Source organism: Myxocyprinus asiaticus, chromosome 41 (genome assembly GCF_019703515.2).
Source record: "Myxocyprinus asiaticus isolate MX2 ecotype Aquarium Trade chromosome 41, UBuf_Myxa_2, whole genome shotgun sequence".
Taxonomy (NCBI): Eukaryota; Metazoa; Chordata; class Actinopteri; order Cypriniformes; family Catostomidae; genus Myxocyprinus; species Myxocyprinus asiaticus.
The window spans coordinates 33,071,241-33,091,567 of NC_059384.1; the positions used below are offsets into that span (position 1 = coordinate 33,071,241).

At 37.6% G+C, this 20,327-nt stretch overlaps 1 protein-coding gene across 3 annotated transcripts in view; it reads left to right on the forward strand.

Annotated features, from left to right (window-relative positions):
- The window catches only part of LOC127431847 (V-type proton ATPase 116 kDa subunit a 1), a 45,589-nt gene extending 33,112 nt beyond the window's left edge, over positions 1-12,477 (forward strand). For all 3 annotated transcript variants that reach the window (XM_051682451.1, XM_051682453.1, XM_051682452.1), the window contains exons 21-22: positions 1,170-1,341; positions 11,128-12,477. In XM_051682451.1, the coding sequence (XP_051538411.1) occupies positions 1,170-1,341; positions 11,128-11,221 (266 nt within the window). In that variant the 3' untranslated portion in view covers positions 11,222-12,477. The remainder of the gene's footprint in view (positions 1-1,169; positions 1,342-11,127) is intronic.
- The last annotated feature ends 7,850 nt before the right edge of the window (positions 12,478-20,327 follow it).

Consider the following 20,327-nt stretch of genomic DNA (forward strand, 5'->3'; position numbering starts at 1 on the left):
GCGACAGGGTGTTGGGCACCCAAGGCTCATCGATGCGTGAGGGCAATGAAGGCTAACCCCTCTCGGGTCGAACCAACAGAAGGTCTACTGTGGCACAAGTCACAGAAAATTGTAATGATGTTTATGGGAGGAATATGTCACAACACACAGTGCATTGCACTCTGCTGCGTATGGGGCTGCATAGCTGCCCATGATGACCCCAGTCCACCATCAAAAGTGCCTACAATGCAAGCATCGCAACTGGACTTTGAAGCAGTGGAAGAATGTCACCTTGTCCGATGAGTCCCATTCTCTTTTACATCACGAGGACAGTCGTGTATGTGTGGGCCATCTACCTGGGGAAGTGATGGCACCAGGATGCACTGTCAGAAGACGACAAACTGGTGGAGGGAGTGTAATGCTCTGTGCAATGCTCTGCTGGGAAGCTCTGGGTCTGGCCATTCGTGTGGATGTCAATTTGATACGTGCCACCTACCTAAACATCATTGCAGACCAGGTACACCCCTTCATGGCAATGGTATTCCCTGATGGCTGTGGCCTCTTTCCCCTGCAGAAAAGATCAGCAAGGTTTAGCTGGTGATTAGCACGACTATGCTGGTCAACCAGCTGAACCTTGCTCGTGAAGCTTGTTGTCCAGCATGGTCTTTCTGATGAAGCTGGTTAAGCTAGTTTTAATGCCTGGTGGGGACACCAGCACATCAGCATCCCACACTGGCGGACCAGCACCCAAAACACAAAATAAACTGGTGACCAGCAATGCTGGTCTTTTCAGCAGGGTCAGCAGGATAATGTGCCCTGCCACACTGCACGCATTGTTCGGGAATGGTTTGAGGAACATGATGAAGAGTTCAAAGTGTTGCCCTGGCCTCCAAATTCCCAAGATCTCAGTCTGATTGAGTATCTGTGGGATATGCTGGACTAACAAGTCCAATCCACTGCGACTCCGCCTTGCAACGTACAGAACTTGGTGCCAGATACACAGGACACCTTCAGGGGTCTTGTAGAGTTCATGCCTCAGCGGGTCGGTGCTGTTTTGGCGGCACGCATAGGACCTACAGCAAATTAGGCAGGTGGTCATAATGTTTTGGCTCATCAGTGTAAATTGCTGCAGAAAATACACAGTCATGTTTAAATATAACAGTCTTTCTTTCTGTCTGTCTGTGTATCAGAGTTGTCTGAGGTGCTGTGGGGTATGGTGATGCATCTCGGGCTGTCCTCCAGGAGTGGGGGCGGATTCTTCGGTCTGTCAATTATTTTCTCTGCCTTTGCCACATTAACAGTGTGCATCCTGCTCATCATGGAGGGACTGTCTGCGTTTCTTCATGCTCTGCGATTGCATTGGTGAGATGCACACAAACACAGCAAATGTTTTCATATACTTTTTGATTTATCATTCACAGCTAAAGGCAATTTTACTGCCAAATCAAATTATTACATGAAGTTTTAAGACTATGGCCCTGATTTACTAAAGGTTTGTGTGTGAATATGCAATTTAGAGGCGTGCCTCCAGATGTGCAAAATAACGGACGTATCGATGCAAATAAATTAATTTGCACCCACAAAGTGATTTATCAGGTCTGAAAGTCACTTCAGAAACAGAAACTGCTAGAGCAAATTAATATGAATGAAAGGCAGGTATTAATCTGATTCACGCTCAGAAATCATAACTGACAACATAGGCCTACTGTACATACTATGTTGTATTTCAAAGTTGTAAACATTGCTTTTATCTGGCATTGTTTTTAACTGTGTCCAAAATATTTGCATGTGTAGTTATTTGCGCGATTTTTCTTAGTAAATCACCTGCAAAACGCACACGCAATTTGGTAGATTGCACAAGCAAATTAGTACTCCTTATTTTGGATCTAAGTAAATCAGGGCCGACATGTAATTTAAAACACTTCTGAGTGCAACGTATTGTTTTTAGTGAAAAAGTAGTGTAACAAATTACATTTAAAATTCAGGTAATCAGATAACAGCACTGACTTTCAGTTACATTACTTGGGTTACAAAAATTACTGTCGAATTGAAAAATAAAAACCTTTCTTTGAAAAGTGTTAGTAGGGGTTTTAGAAAAAAAAAAAGTAATGACTTTTACCATGATATGTATTATAATCTGATTATAATTTTAGAGAATTAGTCATTTGTAATAGGTTGTTGTTGTTACTTAACACTGATTAAAAATAAGCTCTGATGTTTACCATCAATTTTACCACTGATGTAAAATTGTTTTGTGCAAAAAATAAGTTATTTTCACAAAATGGCAACTTATCCACAATATCAAAACTATGTGAATGTATCCTAATGTATTTCTTCCTGTCAAATCCTGAGATTTCTCTTAAGAGCCAATGTTTGAATTGAAGCTTTGAGAGAATCCTCTTCTATATTTAACCTAAATAGGCTTTTGGGTTTGAGCTCTTTGTACAAGTATTTATTTACACATACATCTAGAGAGAATGATTGTTGTCTTCTGTTGAAATGTCATGTTGTCTGATAACCTTAATAGCACTTTCTGCAGGCAAACACACATAACAAAGGCATGACTCATCTTGGAAAACCCTGGCAGCCAAATGTTTTAAAGTGTGTTAAAGATAGATGCAAACAAACAGGGGTCCAAAATGTGAACTTTTTGCTACACCTATTAATTGAATTGAGAAAATTTACCGGTTATAAATATTTCTGTAACGTTGGCTAGCAACAAGGTAAACGAAGAGACAAAGATGAAGTGTGATGATCCCAAGTGCAGTTTATTAACAAGGTGTATTCCAAAACATGAATCCAAATGTGAACACAAAACATAAACATGAACTAGACTTGACTAAACTTAACATGACTTGGCTTGACTATGAAACAAAACATAAACATGACTTGACTTGACTTGATCATGGAACCAACATTACACGAACAATACTCGACAATGGCAAACATGAGGGTTAAATACTAGGACTTGGGAGAACACATGACAATGATAACCAATGAACACTTAGGACTCTAAACAAGATAACAAGACTGCTAACAACCTAATGAACCAATGGGGACAAGACACAAGAACATGGGAAACATATGACAAGATCACATGACAAGGAAACAGGAACAAACATGGCATGGAACTAATTTAAAGACATGAACAAAAACGCATACAATCCTGACATATCCACCCCCCCCCCCCCCCACCCCAGGTCGCCATGTCACCCACAGCATCATATATGAGATGAGTCAGTCTCCATCTCTAGATATAACTAAAGTCACTTCATGATTTTGTTCCATATGTTTTTGTTATGGTGGTTTTATGTGAGGAATATTGTTGCTACATGGTTTCCTGGAGAAGAAATCATTGATAAACCTCTAATGGTTAAAGGAATAGTTCACCCAAAAATTACAATTCTCTCGTTATTCACTTACCCTGATGCCATCCCAGATAAGTATATCTAGCGTTCTTCAGCAGTACACAAATGAAGAATTTTAGAAGATAGAGCTCTGTCAGGACCTTATAATGCAAGTACATGGGTGCCAGCACTTTGATGGTCCAAAAGTCACATTTAGGCAGCATAAAAGTAATCCATGCGACTCCAGTCTTCTGAAGCGAATCGATAGGTTTGTGTAAGAAACAAGTCGAAAATTAAAATGTTTTTAACTTTAAATCAGCACTTCTATCCAGGGCTCTGTTGTTTGAACTGGCCGAACTCTCCCATGTCTTTCATTCTTCGCTTGTAAATAAGCGCCTCTTCCAAATTCTCACATGAACTCGCCAATGCACTTAAGTCACGCGACAGCGGCGTGGCGCATCAGCTGCTGGCAGGAAGCGTTTTTTAAAAGTTAATAACGTTTTAATTATCAATACATTTTTTACACAAACATTGATTTGCTTCAGGAGACATTCATTTATCGACTGGAGTTGAGGGTATTACTTTTATGCTGCCTAAATATGACTTAATGAGTTTGCATGTCCACCTAGCTCTAGAAGTGAAAATGGTATGCAGATTGTTAAGAGTAAACAGATTTTGGCTTGCTAAGGGAGGGGTTCGAGCATGAAGGGCTTGAGCATGCAGCTCAAAAGTCATTGTTTTGGTCGATGCTCGCTCGCGTCCCTATGGAGTGTGTGCGTGAGCACGAGCAACAGGTAGCTGGCTGCAGTTCACTTAATGGCCACAGGTGTCATTAATAACAATGGTTTCTGAATCTTACATACTGCACCTTTAAGGGTAAACAAATTTAGGTTTTCTGTCCATAAAGGAGGAGCACAAGCATGAGGGGTTTGATCATGTGGCTTGGCTCAAACTCTAAGTTCCCCCCCAAAAATTATGAAATCTTGCTTGAGGACAGCAAGCCTTGTATATGACCTACCAACCAGTACACATGCATAGTTGTTTTTTTGACAAGTGTGTACAGAATTTGAAGGAAAGGAAAGGGGGTAATGTTTTTAGTTATGATAGACCCCTCAAAAAGTGCATATAAGCAGAGCAAAAAGAGAAATATATTGCATTTGTTAACCTCAGGAAGGAAGGAAGCACTGTTGCTGTGGTGGCAATGGTTATGAGGGAGCTAGGAGTGAAAGAGCTGCTGCAGCAGAGTAGTTGAGATGATATTAAAGGTGTTCCTGTGGAAGCAGAATGAATGTACTGCTGTGTCAGTGGATTAGTTGAAACAATAGTAATATGTATTTCTGCTGGAGCACCGCTGCGACAGTGGAATAGTTGAGCTGATATTAAAGGTGTTCCAGTGGGAGCAGAATGAAAGTGCAGCTGCTGTAGTAGATCAGAAACAATAGTAAAAGGAGATCCTGTGGGAGCAGAATGAATGTACTGCTGCTGCAGTAGATTAGTGGAAACGATAGTAAGATGTGCTCCTGTGGGAGCACTACTGCAACAGTGGAGTAGTTGAGCTGATAAATAAAGGAGCTCCTGTGGGAGCAGAGTGAAAGTGCTGCTGTGGCAGTGGAGTAAAAAAGGGCCTCCTGCGGGAGGCGGAGTTAACTTACTGCTCCGGAAGCAGAGTAGTTGAGACGGAATAGCAAAAGGTGCTACTGTGGGAGCAAAGTTAAAGCACTGCTGTGACAGTGTATTAATTTAAAGCTGATTTTAAAACTGTTGTGTGACTTTTATGGAGGAAGTGATACAGAATCAGAAGACACAGTTGTGTAGGAACATCACAAGTTCACAGACACCTGCAAAGAAATGGTAAAGGCCCCAACATGCACCTGAAAAGAGTCTGGGGGTAAAAGGAATCTTCTAATATATCAGGTAAGTTGATGAAAACACCTGTAGATTCAATTCTATGAAAATTGTCAAACTCAAACTGTGAGCACCTGTAGAGGGAATAGAAATGTTTATGTGAACACTCCTGTAAGGGAGACAAAAGGATAGGAAGCACAGTTTGCTTGGAAGTCCATCCTGAATTAACTGCGGAAGTGCACACAGATGCATTGTCCTTTGTTATTTGGCTGATGAAGGCTTTAGTTGGCAGTTTATTAATTGTCTATGTATTTCATTTAAGAGTGTAGTCCATTCTTTGGCCAATGTGATGCAGGCAGAGATCAGTGAGGTGCATCGCACTTCAACTGGAAGCTTGTGGCAGTTCATTTTGGTGAAGTCCATCCTAAGTCCAAGTTTCAGGCAGTGGCCAGTGAAGTATCCCATGTCTTACATGTCATTCTGCTTGATAAGACCTCCCAAAAACGCACAGAACATCGCATGATGACTATTTGATTTGCATGATGTTGAACTGTATGTTAGAGAGAGTGGTGTACAGCCATCATATTTCATGAATTATGATAACAGATCTCTACAAAAAACATGGTAAGAGTTGGTCATATTGTCTAATGCACTGTAAATTTGAGTTTCCAAGCTTTTAAACAATCTCATTTGGATGCTTCTGAGGCAGCAAGCTCACACTAAAAGGTTTGCACTGGTTAAAAAGGATGGAAAGACGTGATTGTAATAGAGTGCCAGGCGAAATAACCGCAGAATATAGAAATTGAGCATGCTGTGGTGGCAGTTTTGATTGAGCAGAAAAAAGCTTTGGTCTGAGAAGAGGACCATGCCGTCTGCTGTGGGTAAGTGGGCGGGGCCAAATGCCAGAAGAATCATCACAGGAGTGAAGTAATCGGCTGCTTATTTGTGCATGCATTGTGATTGAAAGGACTAGCTTGACAAGCTCCTCCCAAACCTTAGAGCTCCATTTTTGGACCGTCAAAGTGCTGGCACCTGTGTACTTGCATTATAAGGACCTGACAGAGCTCTGTCTTCTTAATCTTAATTCGTGTTCTGCTGAAGAAAGACAGTCATACACATCTGGGATGGCATTAAGGTAAGTGAATAATGAGTGTTTTCATTTTTGGGTGGACTATTCCTTTAAGTTGCTAGAGGACATGCAAGTCATGACAGATGTTTATTTGGTCGACATTGATTTGTATCACTCTCGTCACTTCAGCGAGGGGCAGACAATTAGATTTAAACCATGTATTGTTGCAGTCCCTAAAAGAGTTACTGGGTAACTAGTATTTTTACTTGGATTCTGTGAGCATAAATTTTGGACCTACTTATTGTACAACCTAGTCTCTTAGAATGAACATTACTATATAACAAACACAACACTTTCACACAAATCATGAGTACAGCAGATGAATATGACTTTGTAAACACTTATTTTTCACACTATTACTCACACACTGCAATGTTATGATATTGAAACACTTTTAATATAACACATCATTAGAAAAACTACACATTTTAACACCTGTATTAGAGACCCACCTACATTTACACACTTATTCTAGTGTAATTCATTTCGGCGGTAGCTCACCTGATCGAGTGTTGGACTTTGGATTCGGAAGACCGCGTTTTGAGCCCAGCCAAACACGTAATCTGACATGTGAGATGAAAATGTAATAGAAGCGAACACAACATGATGTGGTTGCTTCAGAAAATGTGCTTTTTATGTCGTATTTGCTTTTAGGACACTATCAGTTAGGTTTAGGTGTTTGTTTAGGGTAAGGATGTTTCGTTTACCTCTCATATGCTTTAAGAACCCTATTGCTTGAGTTTAGTTTAAAGTTTAAGGTTAGGGAGGTACGTTTTGCTCATTGAAACTGCTTATCTAATATTCACCTGAAAAACCTTGTCTGATTACGATACCTTTTCACTCACTTGTGGCACCCCTTGCTGGACATTTCACTAGGAAACTGCAGCAAAACTTGTAATGAAGTAAGTTCATTTGGCAAAAAATGTTGCTACGGTCACAGTTCATGAGATCGGATTGTTAGTGTATGATAAAGCAATATTACACAAGCCAGTTTTTTAGACCAACAGCATGATTGTGAGTGTGCTTTAATACAACATTTCTACAAACAAGTTCTCACATTTCAGACAAAAGTTGGTCAGTAAGTTTGTGTATTTCCTAAAGTATCAAGATTTGCATGTCACCAAACCATACACAGACATAAAACCGGTCTGGAACTGCATATGTAAGTGGAATGTAACCCTAACTACTCAGACAGTGAAATTTCTTGATGAAAATAATCTAATAACTAAGCTCAAAACTGTTTTTGCAACAAAATAGGCAAAATATCTTATTATAAAAGCCGAAATAAATGTGTTATGTCAGACTGCAAATAACTTCTTGTGTATCTCCGGACTGCCAAATACTTTGCACTCAACAGTAGCGCTTTTACATTTCATACGCTGTCAAACACGTTCATCACCACTTCAATTATTGGTGCTTTGTTGTGAAGTCCCTCCATTTGACCTATCATCATATAGAGAAGCTGGGCTTCTAGTCAGCACAAAAATACACTGATTGAAAACCAAATGTCCAATAGGCAATCACATGCAGATCCAATGCAAATAGGGCTCATGAAGCTCCCATAGACTCTCAGAGAAGCATGAATCCAGACTGGACACAAAATTATGCTTTTAGAGCCTCTCATCCAATGAACATAGATCTTTTGCACCTTGATTTGAATGGTACTGGTCTCTAACATAGACTCCCATTGAAGCATGGCTTCAATAGCACTCTATGGGCCATGCATCTACTGACTTCAATGGACATATTCATGTGGAAATAAAACTGGATTGAGTTACTTAAACAAACTTCGTGATAGTGATGTGGGGTATGTAACACTTTTATTTGCAAAAATATTTAAATGCACAGAGTAATATGCCATTTTTCTTTTCTTTTGTAGTATTTGTTTTTTGTTGCAAATAGTTGTTTCGTGGGATGCCACCATTAGGGTGATCTGTGTCCCCTTTGGTCAGTTTGGACCCTGTTAACAGCCTCAGTTATCTTATTATCTGCATGTGCAACTGAAATACAGGTATATATCATTTGTGAAATGTGAAATACATTTCTGTGGAAGATGATTGACCTAAAATCAGTTATAATCTTTATTTAAGCTCTGTTATTGTATAACCTAAATTTGAGTCCATTCAGTTAAAATTATAGTAGAAACAACATTTAATCAGCAAATCTGAGTTAATTCTACTTCAAATAAGTTACCTTCACTTAAATAGTTAAGTTCATTCTACAGTTCTAAGTTAAGTGAATTTAATTACACAAGTTTTGGAGACGCCATTGCTCAATTCAATTGATAGTCAACTTTTAGGGTTTTCAGTGTACTAAATATCAGCACTCTTGAAATACGGCTTGGCCAATAACATTTTAGGGCCGGAACTAACTGTTGGGAGGCCACATCCATATTAATTCGTTTTCAGTTTCCTAACGTCACCGATTTCCAAAGAATTCAGTAATGGGGGCATTTCGAGTGGAGATGAGAAGCGTAATAGTAGCTAAATTAATGCATTTTCAAACTAAAACGTATTAGTGTGAATGTGGACTAAAGCTGTAACTGTTCCTGAGCTTTTTTTATTTTTCAGTCACTCTCTCCTTTCCACTCTTTACCAGCTTAATGAGTGGATTAAACCCTCCTTTAAATGTGCCAAAGAGCGAATGAGACACGGAGAGAGAGAGAGAGAGGAAGACTCACAAATATAACTTGATGTCTTCATTGATATTTTTGTTTCAAGTAACACATTCAGAAAAGAGAAGTGTGCCTTTGTTAAACTCAAACAGAAATGACAGATGGGTATCCTATGGAAAAATACACATTAGGACATTAGGAGATAAAGAAGGTACTGTGCTCTTGGTGACTATTTGTTCAACAGCAAGATGGAAGAGCCTTTTCTCTCTTAACTTAAATATTTACCTAAGCAGTGAGACATTTTTCTCAGTTTCCTTCTCTTATGCATTTTCAAACTCACTCAGAGTATGTACACACATGATAACTTACTCACAGCTGTGTCTGTTTGATTTCAAATGGCCATGCCTTGACATTAGCGTGCTCATATTCTTAACCTTAAAAACCTTTAAAATATTCTCAAAACAGCAAATCTAAACACTTTTATCTATGGGTCTGGAAAGAGCTGTTGATAGTGATGGAATGTGTGAGAGACTTTTTCACCCCTGGCAACATAACAGCTTTAGATAAATCAGGACAAATTGAAAAATGTGCTCACCGTACATTAGATTAAAAGAGGAATATCCCAAATAATAGTTGAACCACAAAGTTTACAGGTATGAAAGATTCAGGAACCAGTGCAAGAAGGTCGAACCATATTTGGCCCAGGCCCTCCCTTAAAATCTATGAAAAGCGGCCTACCTATCAGTTATGTGTTCAGATTGTATGTTTAAGTATGTTCAAGTGTTAAGACTGAGAGGCGTTATTGGCTTGTTAACATGGCATTTGTTTAAATTGCGTAATATTTTACAACAAACAAAGTTCTGGTCCTAGAATCTTATTGGACGAGAGGCGTTCCAAGGGGTGCTTCACAAGACAAAAGACTGTCTTGTGTGCGTTATGAGTGAGTTAAGCTTACGTTGACTGTGTATTGTCTGTCAGTGCTCGAATTTATTTGAAATAATCCAGAATTGTCTCACTCCATTTTCGCTCTGATTACAACAACAATATAGCGGAGAAATGGAGTTAAACTAACAGCTTCAGCATTTCTGCCAATCACAGCTGAGAGACATAACAGACGGAGTAATAAAACATGCTCAGGGCACCTACCTGATACTAGTTTCCAAGTTGTGAGGAGAGTTAAACTTTCAACATGGCAGAGGAGAGTATGATTTCTGTGTCAGTGTCAAAATAAGAGTTCCCCAAGAAAAATACAAGAATGAAACTGGCATTCTCCATGTTTTTTCTCCAACAACAAAACACTTGAACTTGAGTGAATTACTCGTAGGATAATTCCGATAGCACGCATGGCAGCATCACTCCACTATCGAAGCGGATTACTACCACACTACAGCTGAGGAATAGTTAAACTATCAGCTGCAGCATTACTGTTCATCTATGAAACAGATGCAGGTAATCACACGCTCAGTCGCTCTCGCTCTCTCACACATACATCCTTGTTTCTCCAGTAACTTGTTAGAAACAACCCAAGCTGCTGTTACTAGTTCCAAAGTGTGGTTTTCAAATTAGTAATGGAGGCTTGGGTGCATCTTTCGAACGAGCAACGGCAGATCCTGAATTATCAAGCGTAAGAAAGTAGTTCCACACGGGAACTTTTTCCCCACACACAATCTTCCTATTACCTGACAGAAACTGTTGTCCTCTGATCTGTAAAGTGCTGGAAAGTATGGTGCGTGTTAGCCAATCAGAAAACTTGGAGGTGACTGTCTAACAACCTCAGCCAATGGCATGAGTTTAGGGTGGGACTACCCATTTGCCCAAACAAAGGAGGATGGGGCAGGGCGGAAGGGTTGGTAGGAGTTTTTGGGAAACCTGTTTGGAAACAATTATTTTGCCATTCCCTGCTATGCCGCTAGTAGTGCAGAAATCACTTAGAGCAGCTAGGATACTGATAAGAATATAGAAGAATAAGACCTCCACTGCGGTACTCTTTTTATTTGAAGGTTGTATGCTCCAATATGTGTTGAATATTGTAATTATTCCTACCCATCCACTTTGACACACTTTGTGCTTTTGAGGAAACAAACAAACACAAGATAAGTTAATGAGGATGCAAGTATTTTGTCAACGGGAAACCACAGGTGTTTTTGATATTACACGTCCCTCATCACCTCTCTGACATTGCATTCTTTTGTCCTGTCTTTCCTGTCATGTAGGGTGGAGTTCCAGAACAAATTCTACACAGGACAGGGCTTCAAGTTTGTCCCCTTCTCCTTCGAAAGTATCTCGGAGGGGCGATTTGATGAATGAGGTACTACAATCCCATCTAATATCATCCATTCCCAGTCCTGCATGGAACCCCTTCTTTGACAAGAGCAGTGCTGTTCGCTGAAGTGTTTGTAAGATGCGTATGTGACCTTTTGACCTTTTAAATGCCTATTAGGAGCACTTTTTCCATTTGTGTTTTTGAGATGTGTAATGTGCTGTAACTCTTTCTCCTCATATGGATTTATGGTAAGGCCCAACTTCATGTAAACGCTTAAAACAGTGTATTCACTGCTTCTAATTAATGTAGCATTTATTATATGGATATAAATCAACCAATGCGTAAAAGTATTTTGCCCGTGTTCCTGATTGTAATGAGCATCAATTCATTAAACTGTTCAATCATTAAAAATGTGATATGTGAAGTGCTTACTCTAACTCAGTGTTATCTAAAGCAGTGGTTCACAATTGGTTTTACTTCAGGACATCAAGTGGTGACCAGTACACTCATATGATGCATTCATGTTATGAAGTCCATCGTAAATTCAGTAAGCATTTATGGTTAAAATAAAATAAAAATATGGCTAAGCAGATAAACACTATAAAGAATGAGGGTGTTCCCCTATTATATTTAATATGGAAAATGGTGATGTTCCCTCGGTCTCTTGTTGTTTTTTTTCCACAAATAACTTTCTTGTATTTGTGTTGTTTTTAAGGGACAGATGATGCAGATGTTTTCAATGATATCACCTTGTTAAACTCAGACTTGAATAATTCTTAAGGTGAAATACTAAGTTGAATTGACTCTTAACTGGTTCTACAGATTGACAAAAAAGATGAAATTGTCATAGCCAAAAAACAACAATCTTTGCAGCCTAATATCCTGCCACTTCAACTGCCATGGATTGGCCATATCATGTGTATCACGAGGCAGCTATAGTAAAAGTCATCGATGTATCTCGAGAAATTTCTAGAATCATGAAGATAAGGAAGATGATTAGTCATTTATATTGCACTGCTGTGTTGTGCTCAGAGGAGAAACATATCAACAAATACATTTTACACAAGACTTGGTCATCTATTTATTTATTTATTTGTAGCTGTATTTTTCTGTATTTGTGATGTGGCAATTGTTTTAGATGCATAAGTGTGATTATGCATGAACACATTTCAAGAGAGGATTACACAATCAGAAGAGTCAAAGATGTTTGTTTGTTGTAATCTGTTGTTCAGTGTAAACCCTGTTCCTCCTAAATCTAACAATTAAACTGGGAAAATAAAATCAAATGTCAAAGCTTCAATGAGATCTAAGGCTCTTTGTTCTTATCAGATACACCTTTGATTGCTAGTCTTGTAGAGATACAGACTAGCATATTTATTATTAAAGCATTGGATTTGGTTTAGTTTGATTTCATTTCACTTTAAAGCAATATTAAAATATTTTTATAGGTATTTTAAAAATACATACTGTATGTTTTGAAATTTAAACATACAATAGGGTAAAAAAAGTCTTGGATAAATTTAATACAAATGTGTTCATAACAAATTATACCGGCAGCATAAAAATTATGGAGCTAGAACTATGACTAAAGCATTTTAATCTGGATTTTGTTTATTTTAATTCTAAATGGGACATTTAAAGGGATAGTTATACTCAAATGAAAATCTCATCATTTACTCACCCTCATGCCATCCCAAATGTGTATGACTTTCTTTCTTCTGCTGAACACAAACGAAGATTTTTAGAAGAATATTTCAGCACTGTACGTCTTCATAATGCAAGTGAATAGTGGCCAGAACTTTGAAAGTCAGAAAAGCACATAAAGGCATCATAAAAGTAATCCATAAGACTCCAGTGGTTTAATCCATATCTTCAGAAGCGATATGATAGGTGTGGGTGAGAAGCAAATAAATTAAGTCCTTTTTTACTATAAATTCTCCTCCCTGCCCAGTAGGTGGCGATGTGCACCAAGAATGCGAATTGCCAAAAACAGAAGAAGAATGAGAAAGTGAGAAGTATAGAAGATTTAGAGTAAAAAGGACTTAAATATTGATCTGTCCCTCACCCACACCTATCATATCGCTTCTGAAGATATGGATTAAACCACTGGAGTCTTATGGATTACTTTTATGCTGCCTTTATGTGCTTTTATGACCTTCAAAGTTCTGGTCACCATTCACTTGCATGAACACAGACCTACAGAGCTGAAATATTCTTCTAAAAATCTTCATTTGTGTTCTGCTGAAGAGAGGAAGTTATTCACATCTGAGATGGCATGAGGGTGAGTAAATGATGAGAATTTTAATTTTTGGGCAAACTATTCCTTTAACAAAATTTACATATTTAGGATTTTTTTTTTTTTAAAACAGCAGATTATTATTATTAATAATATTTATTTATTTTATTTTGAGGTGATTAGCTATTTATTTTTCAGAATTAGAGGTTCAAACATTCAGATTAACAAGAAATTCAAACTTCAAATACACATCTCTCAAATTCCGATCTCAGAAATTCAGATTGGTAACAAACTAGGCCAAAGGTGAAGCTTCCGTGTTCCACTGGGGAAGAAAATCATTCATAATCGCAATATTTACAGCTAAAAAAATCTAAACAAAACTATCTGCTGTTCAGAAATACATGTTGTTAAATGTCATGTCTAGAATTCAAATGAGCAAAATTCAGATTCCAATTCAGACTTCAGTCATTGTTGTAGGTCTATAGTAAATTAAGTAAAAAGTTGAATTGAAAAATGTTCATGAATTTGAGAATGTCTTAGTAATTGGTATGAGGCTTTTCTAAAGAGAATTTGTGTGCTTCAATGAAAGCATGGAAATCTGGCCTTTTGTACAAAGGAGTTCACATATTCAGTGACACAATTTTGCTTACCTTGTAATGAAAATAGTGCAGAAAGTAAAATATTTCTAATTCTTTTTATATCATAATGTTTCTTTGTTTTATTTCCTGGTTAAAATTAGACTTTGAATCTCAGATTTTGTATGTGCTTTTAGACTTTTAGACCCCACAGTAAAATGAACAGCATGCAAAATAAAAAGCAAAAGCATCTCTCACAGACCCTTTGAGTTTCTTAAACCTGCCTGTGGCCATGAAGTGAGTAGAAACACCTCATGAGAATACAATGAACAGCTTAATGAATGCAGCAGCCTTTACAGCTCCAGCAGCTCCACACTTCCTCCATGTTTGTGTCCAACTTCCTGTTCAAGCAGCAGGAGGAAGAGGGTTGAGCGTGGATGGAAAAATTGAAACTTATTTGAACCCTCTCTATTATTATTTTATTGTCTTATTATGAAGCTATTATTCTTGTGAACTCAAAGAGACTCTTTGCTACAGCATGCAACCAGGCTTCATTTTAATATGTTTTACATAAAGAGATTCCCGTTAGTGTACTCTTCAAATACAAGCCAGATGCTTCAAACCAAATAAGCATTCCAATTTAGTCTTCAATTGTTTTCTTTTCAGGCAAGAAGCAAGGGCTTTACGTTAAGACTTCAAAATATACAAAAACATACAGTAAATACAAATTAATGCAATTCATTTAATTCATGCTTTTTTGCACTGGCCGACATGGCAGTCATCATGAAATAGGTGTATACTGACACAAAGTGGCGTTTATTCAGAATCCTGCTAAAGTAACAGTTTTAAATGGCGTTGTAGAAATGCGCTAATCACTGTCTGTCAGCAAATGTGTCCGAAAACAGTTGGGTGAATGAGATAAAATGAGTAGTATTTGGCTGGTCATGTGATTTCAGCATGAGGCAGTTAAGCTCAGGTAAAATGAAACCACTTTTATTAGTCTGATACGTATGTCTGGAGATCATAATATGAGTGTACATGATTTTAAACAGATTTCTCTAAAGCACTGCCCATTTCTTTAGATGTAAAACTTTTAACGAAGAAAAAATGACTGAGTGCACCTTTACATTTTCAAAAGATACAGATATAGGCATAACAGCACCAGTGAAGGCCTGATCTTACTGTAAACAGAATTTCAGATTCCTGTGCAATTCAGTACCCATCCCCATCTCCCCATCTGTGTTTAACACAGAAGGTTTTACTCCACCAGATTCTAATGACAATCTTATCAAGTCTTCACAATGAAACATTTGCCAATTCCCAAATTTCCTGCACTGGGAATGCTATATGAGTTAAGGGGGAGAACATGTTTAGTTCTGTGAGCTTTATATAAGGTCAAGATACACTATATTGCCAAAAGTATTCGCTCATCTGCCTTTAGACGCATATGAACTTAAGTGACATCCCATTCTTAATCCATAGGGTTTAATATGACGTCGGCCCACCCTTTGCAGCTATAACAGCTTCAACTCTTCTGGGAAGGCTTTCCACAAGGTTTAGGAGTGTGTTTATGGGAATTTTTGACCATTCTTCCAGAAGCACATTTGTGAGGTCAGACACTGATGTTGGATGAGAAGGCCTGGCTCACAGTCTTCACTCTAATTCATCCCAAAGGTGCTCTATCGGGTTGAGGTCAGGACTCTGTGCAGGCCAGTCAAGTTCTTCCACACCAAACTCGCTCATCCATGTCTTTATGGACCTTGCTTTGTGCACTGGTGCGCAGTCATGTTGGAACAGGAAGGGCCATCCCCAAACTGTTCCCACAAAGTTGGGAGCATGGAATTGTCCAAAATCTCTTGGTATGCTGAAGCATTCAGAGTTCCTTTCACTGGAACTAAGGGGCCAAGCCCAGCTCCTGAAAAACAACCCCACACCATAATCCCCCTCCACCAAACTTCACAGTTGGCACAATGCAGTCAGACAAGTACCGTTCTCCTGGCAACCGCCAAACCCAGACTCATCCATCAGATTGCCAGATGGAGAAGCATGATTCGTCACTCCAGAGAACGCGTCTCCACTGCTCTAGAGTCCAGTGGCGGCGTGCTTTACACCACTGCATCCGACGCTTTGCATTGCACTTGGTGATGTATGGCTTGGATGCAGCTGCTCGGCCATGGAAACCCATTCCATGAAGCTCTCTATGCACTGTTCTTGAGCTAATCTGAAGGCCACATGACTGTAGCGATTGACTCTGCAGAAAGTTGATGACCTCTGCGCACTATGCGCCTCAGCATCCGCTGACCCCGCTCTGTCATTTTATGTGGCCTACCACTTCGTGGCTGAGTTGCTGTCATTCCCAATCGCTTCCACTTTGTTATAATACCACTGACAGTTGACTGTGGAATATTTAGTAGCGAGGAAATTTCACGACTGGGCTTGTTGCACAGGTGGCATCCTATCACAGTACCACGCTGGAATTCACTGAGCTCCTGAGAGCGGCCCATTCTTTCACAAATGTTTGTAGAAGCAGTCTGCATGCCTAGGTGCTTCATTTTATACACCTGTGACCATGGAAGTGATTGGAACACCTGAATTCAATTATTTGGATGGGTGAGCGAATACTTTTGGCAATATAGTGTATCTGCAAGATGTAAATATTTACATGATCAATGTGTGGTTTTCTAAAGACAGATTCTTAACATTTTACATTCTGTTACCCCCATTAAATTTTGACCCTTTCCTTTAGAAAAATATTTTCTTATCTTCAATACCCAATACCAATGTTGCTATATCACAGCTACAATTTACAAAGACGATGAATTATTCTGTTATTCAAACTCACTGTGACACATAAAATACTTAATTTCCCATTGTAATTTTCCCCCATGTAACTATGTTATGAGTAACATGTGTTCTCTTATCAGGGTTAATAAGTATTTTCTCAAGTAAATGTATCTTGTTTTAAGGATTTTTAGATATTTTTACACAAAAACAATATTTTAAGAATATTAAGAATAATATTTTTGCAGAATATCTTTGCTCTAATATCAAAGGTCTTACTAGAGAAAAAAGAGTGTCGTGAATTTTCTTTATAGAATTCATTATAAAATATATTCACGTCTGGTGACAAATCTATGTAAAGTCAAGAAATAGCATTTTAGCTTAGCATAAAGCTAAATATTCACATGACTCTTTACACAAGGTAGACTATTTTTGCTGCTCCAAACTTTAAAACCCCACATAGTGTACACAACAACATCCTTCTCTGTTCGTATGTGGATTCTGTTCATATAATAAGGCAGAAAATATATTATTTGCAGCTTTCTATACAATGTTAAAGGCTACACTGGTTAGCATTTCTTGTAAAAACCACATAAAAAAACATTGACAAGGCATGTAATCGTGTATGTATTGCATTTATCTGTCAAAGCGTTTCGAACAGTTTTTTGTTAAGCTATAGAAACATTATGCAGCTCCTCTATTAAAAGCTCCCAAGGGAAAGTTCCTCAATGACGTCATATCCACCTTTTCCCTCACAATAGTATGAACTTATGAATGTAACACATTCATAACGATATTAAATGAAACAAATGACAATAACAAGTAATCTCTTCAGTAATAAAAATACTTTTTGAATGTAACTATATTCTGATTAACAATGATTTAAAGTTTTACTAATATTTAGTATTTTAAATATGTAATCCTGTTACATGTATTCCCTTACTCCCAAACCATGTCTCTTACACATGAAAGGAATATTTCAGGTTCCGTACAAGTTAAGCTCATTTAAGCATTTGTGGCATAATGTTGATTACCCAAAAAATTATTTCTTAAAAAAAAAGAAGCAAAAATTGAGGTTACAGTGAGGCACTTACAATGGAAGTGAATGGGACCAATTATTTGGGAGTTTAAAGGCAGAAATATGACACATAATTTTATCACTGACATTAATTCTTTGTTAAAACACTGTATATTATTTAAGCTGTTAAGTTGCTTAAATCATTGTTTTTACAGCCGTTGTAGGGTTGTAGGGTTTATGGCATTACATCGTGGCAACAAAGTTGTAAAATTGGATATAACTTTACAGAAAAGTTTAGTGAGTTTTTTCACACTAAAATCATGTTAACACATGTATACGTTTACGTCTTGTGTCTATACTTTTTGAAACAGTGAGTATTTTAATGTTTACAGATTGGCCCCATTCAGTTCCATTGTAAGTGCCTCACTGTAACCCTGATTTTTGCTCTCTTTTTTTTTTTTTAAGAAGGAATGAGTCAAAATTTATATTTGTGGTAATCAACATTATGCCACAAATGCTGTCAATTGAGCTTGCATTAAACCTAGAATATTTCAATATTAAACCTAGAAGGTGTGCACAGTAGGTTTGGTGAATATGCAATGAGCCATTAATGTAGTGACCTCTGCTGGACAGTCAGAGTGGATCAGTCTTTTTTTGGGAGATCTCATTTACCTTGAAATGCAGTGTTAGTACTGAGTCAATGACTAAAGTATTTGAATCTAAATGTTGAACTCTAGACATATGACAAAAGTTACAAAATGGAAGATTTGTGGTGTATTTTGTAAATTTGTATTTTTAAACAACAAACACCAGACAGTTTTTTGTTTTGAATTTTTTAGAGGTGAAATTAACATTCAGATTATAAAATTAAAGGTTTAATTTTCAGATTATAAGGAATTCAGAACTCCAAATACAAATCTCACATTCAGATCTCAGAAATTCAGACTGTAAACAAACTAGATCAAAGTTAAAGCTTCCATGTTCCACAGGGAATGTAGAGGTTATCAGAATGGTCGAATTTATAATTTTGGCCAATCACAGAATTAAAGTTCGACTATTCAGATAAACTCTTAAATACTTTTCCTTGAAAAAAGTTCACCTTAAAATGAGAATTTGAACCTGTCATTTTATAATCTGAATTTTAACAGCTAATTCCTCTCTCTAAGAATTTCAAAACATAAAATCTGGTGTTAAAACAAATACAAATTTATAAAATTTGGCACAAAAAACTTCAATTTTGTTTAATGTCACATGTATAGAATTCAGATGGACAAAATGCACATTCAAATACTTTAGTCATAGTTCGGGCTCCATACATAAGTGACCAAATTTCATGCTGTGCGACTAAAAATGTCTGTGATTAGCCACGGGCTGGTAAATCTTCAGATTTCACTTTCCAGTGATTATAGTGGGGAAGTGGTTCAGCATCCTTTCACTGTGTGTTGAAATTTAAAGTTTGGTTTGACGCGTTCCATTTAATATGTGTTCAAAGACGAGATCCACACAATCCAGTGTCATTGAATAATGTCTTTTTTAATATCCTTTCTGTTCTTTACAGTCAGTTGTTGATCAAAAACAACAAAAATAATACATTTAATAATTAATAAACATTTAATTTCAATCTCATATAGCATGGAAGCTGTAATGAAGTTTAACGAGAGAGTATTTCCAACTGATGTGTAAGAATTAATACATACAGTATGCAAGCATCATATACTGTATATTTTATAAACTATCACAGAGTATAAAATGTGTCAGTATACTGTATTTTACTTAAGTTAGGCCTAATGCCTTTTTTAACATATTAGTTTATTAAAACAAACACACACCAGAATGATGTTTGTAAGTCTAAACAATGTCTCAAACCAAAAAAAAAGAGAGCTCAAACATGTACTTACTGCTCCAAAATATTTTTTTATAAACAACCATGTTTTATCCACACAAGAGTCTTCTAGAGTTGGGGTACTCGAGTTTGGATAATTGATTAAGTCCAATTTTAATGGACTTGTCACAGACTCCGATGCATTTTTACTCGGACTTGACTCGGACTCGAGCCTTTAGGACTTGGGATTTTTTTCAGAGTCCAGCCAAGTCCATGGCATTTGTGATGCAATGACAAACAAACAAGCAAACAAATAACGTAACATAGGGTGAACATACGTCCTCTTTTTTCAGACCTGAAAAAAGTGTCCGGCCGGGATTTCAAAACTGCCACTAAATGTCCGGGATTTGGCTTTGTCTTCATATTGATGTGCTCTCTACAGTTAGTACTATCATACATTCTGTGCATTTGACTGCACATCAGTTTTCACACGTATGTATCCTTACATGTGATTATTCTGTCTGAGAGTGGCAGCGCGCTCTCTTTCAAAGTACTTTCTCTTTCTCTCTCGTCCACGTGTATGTGTGTGCAGGAAAGAGTCTGCCACACGTGCTCTGCCACTCTCATCCAGAAATATCAATAACGTAAGTACACTTTTAAAAGTATGTTCCCCAACTCTGCAAATTATTAAATAGAACACGTTTTATCAGACTCACGT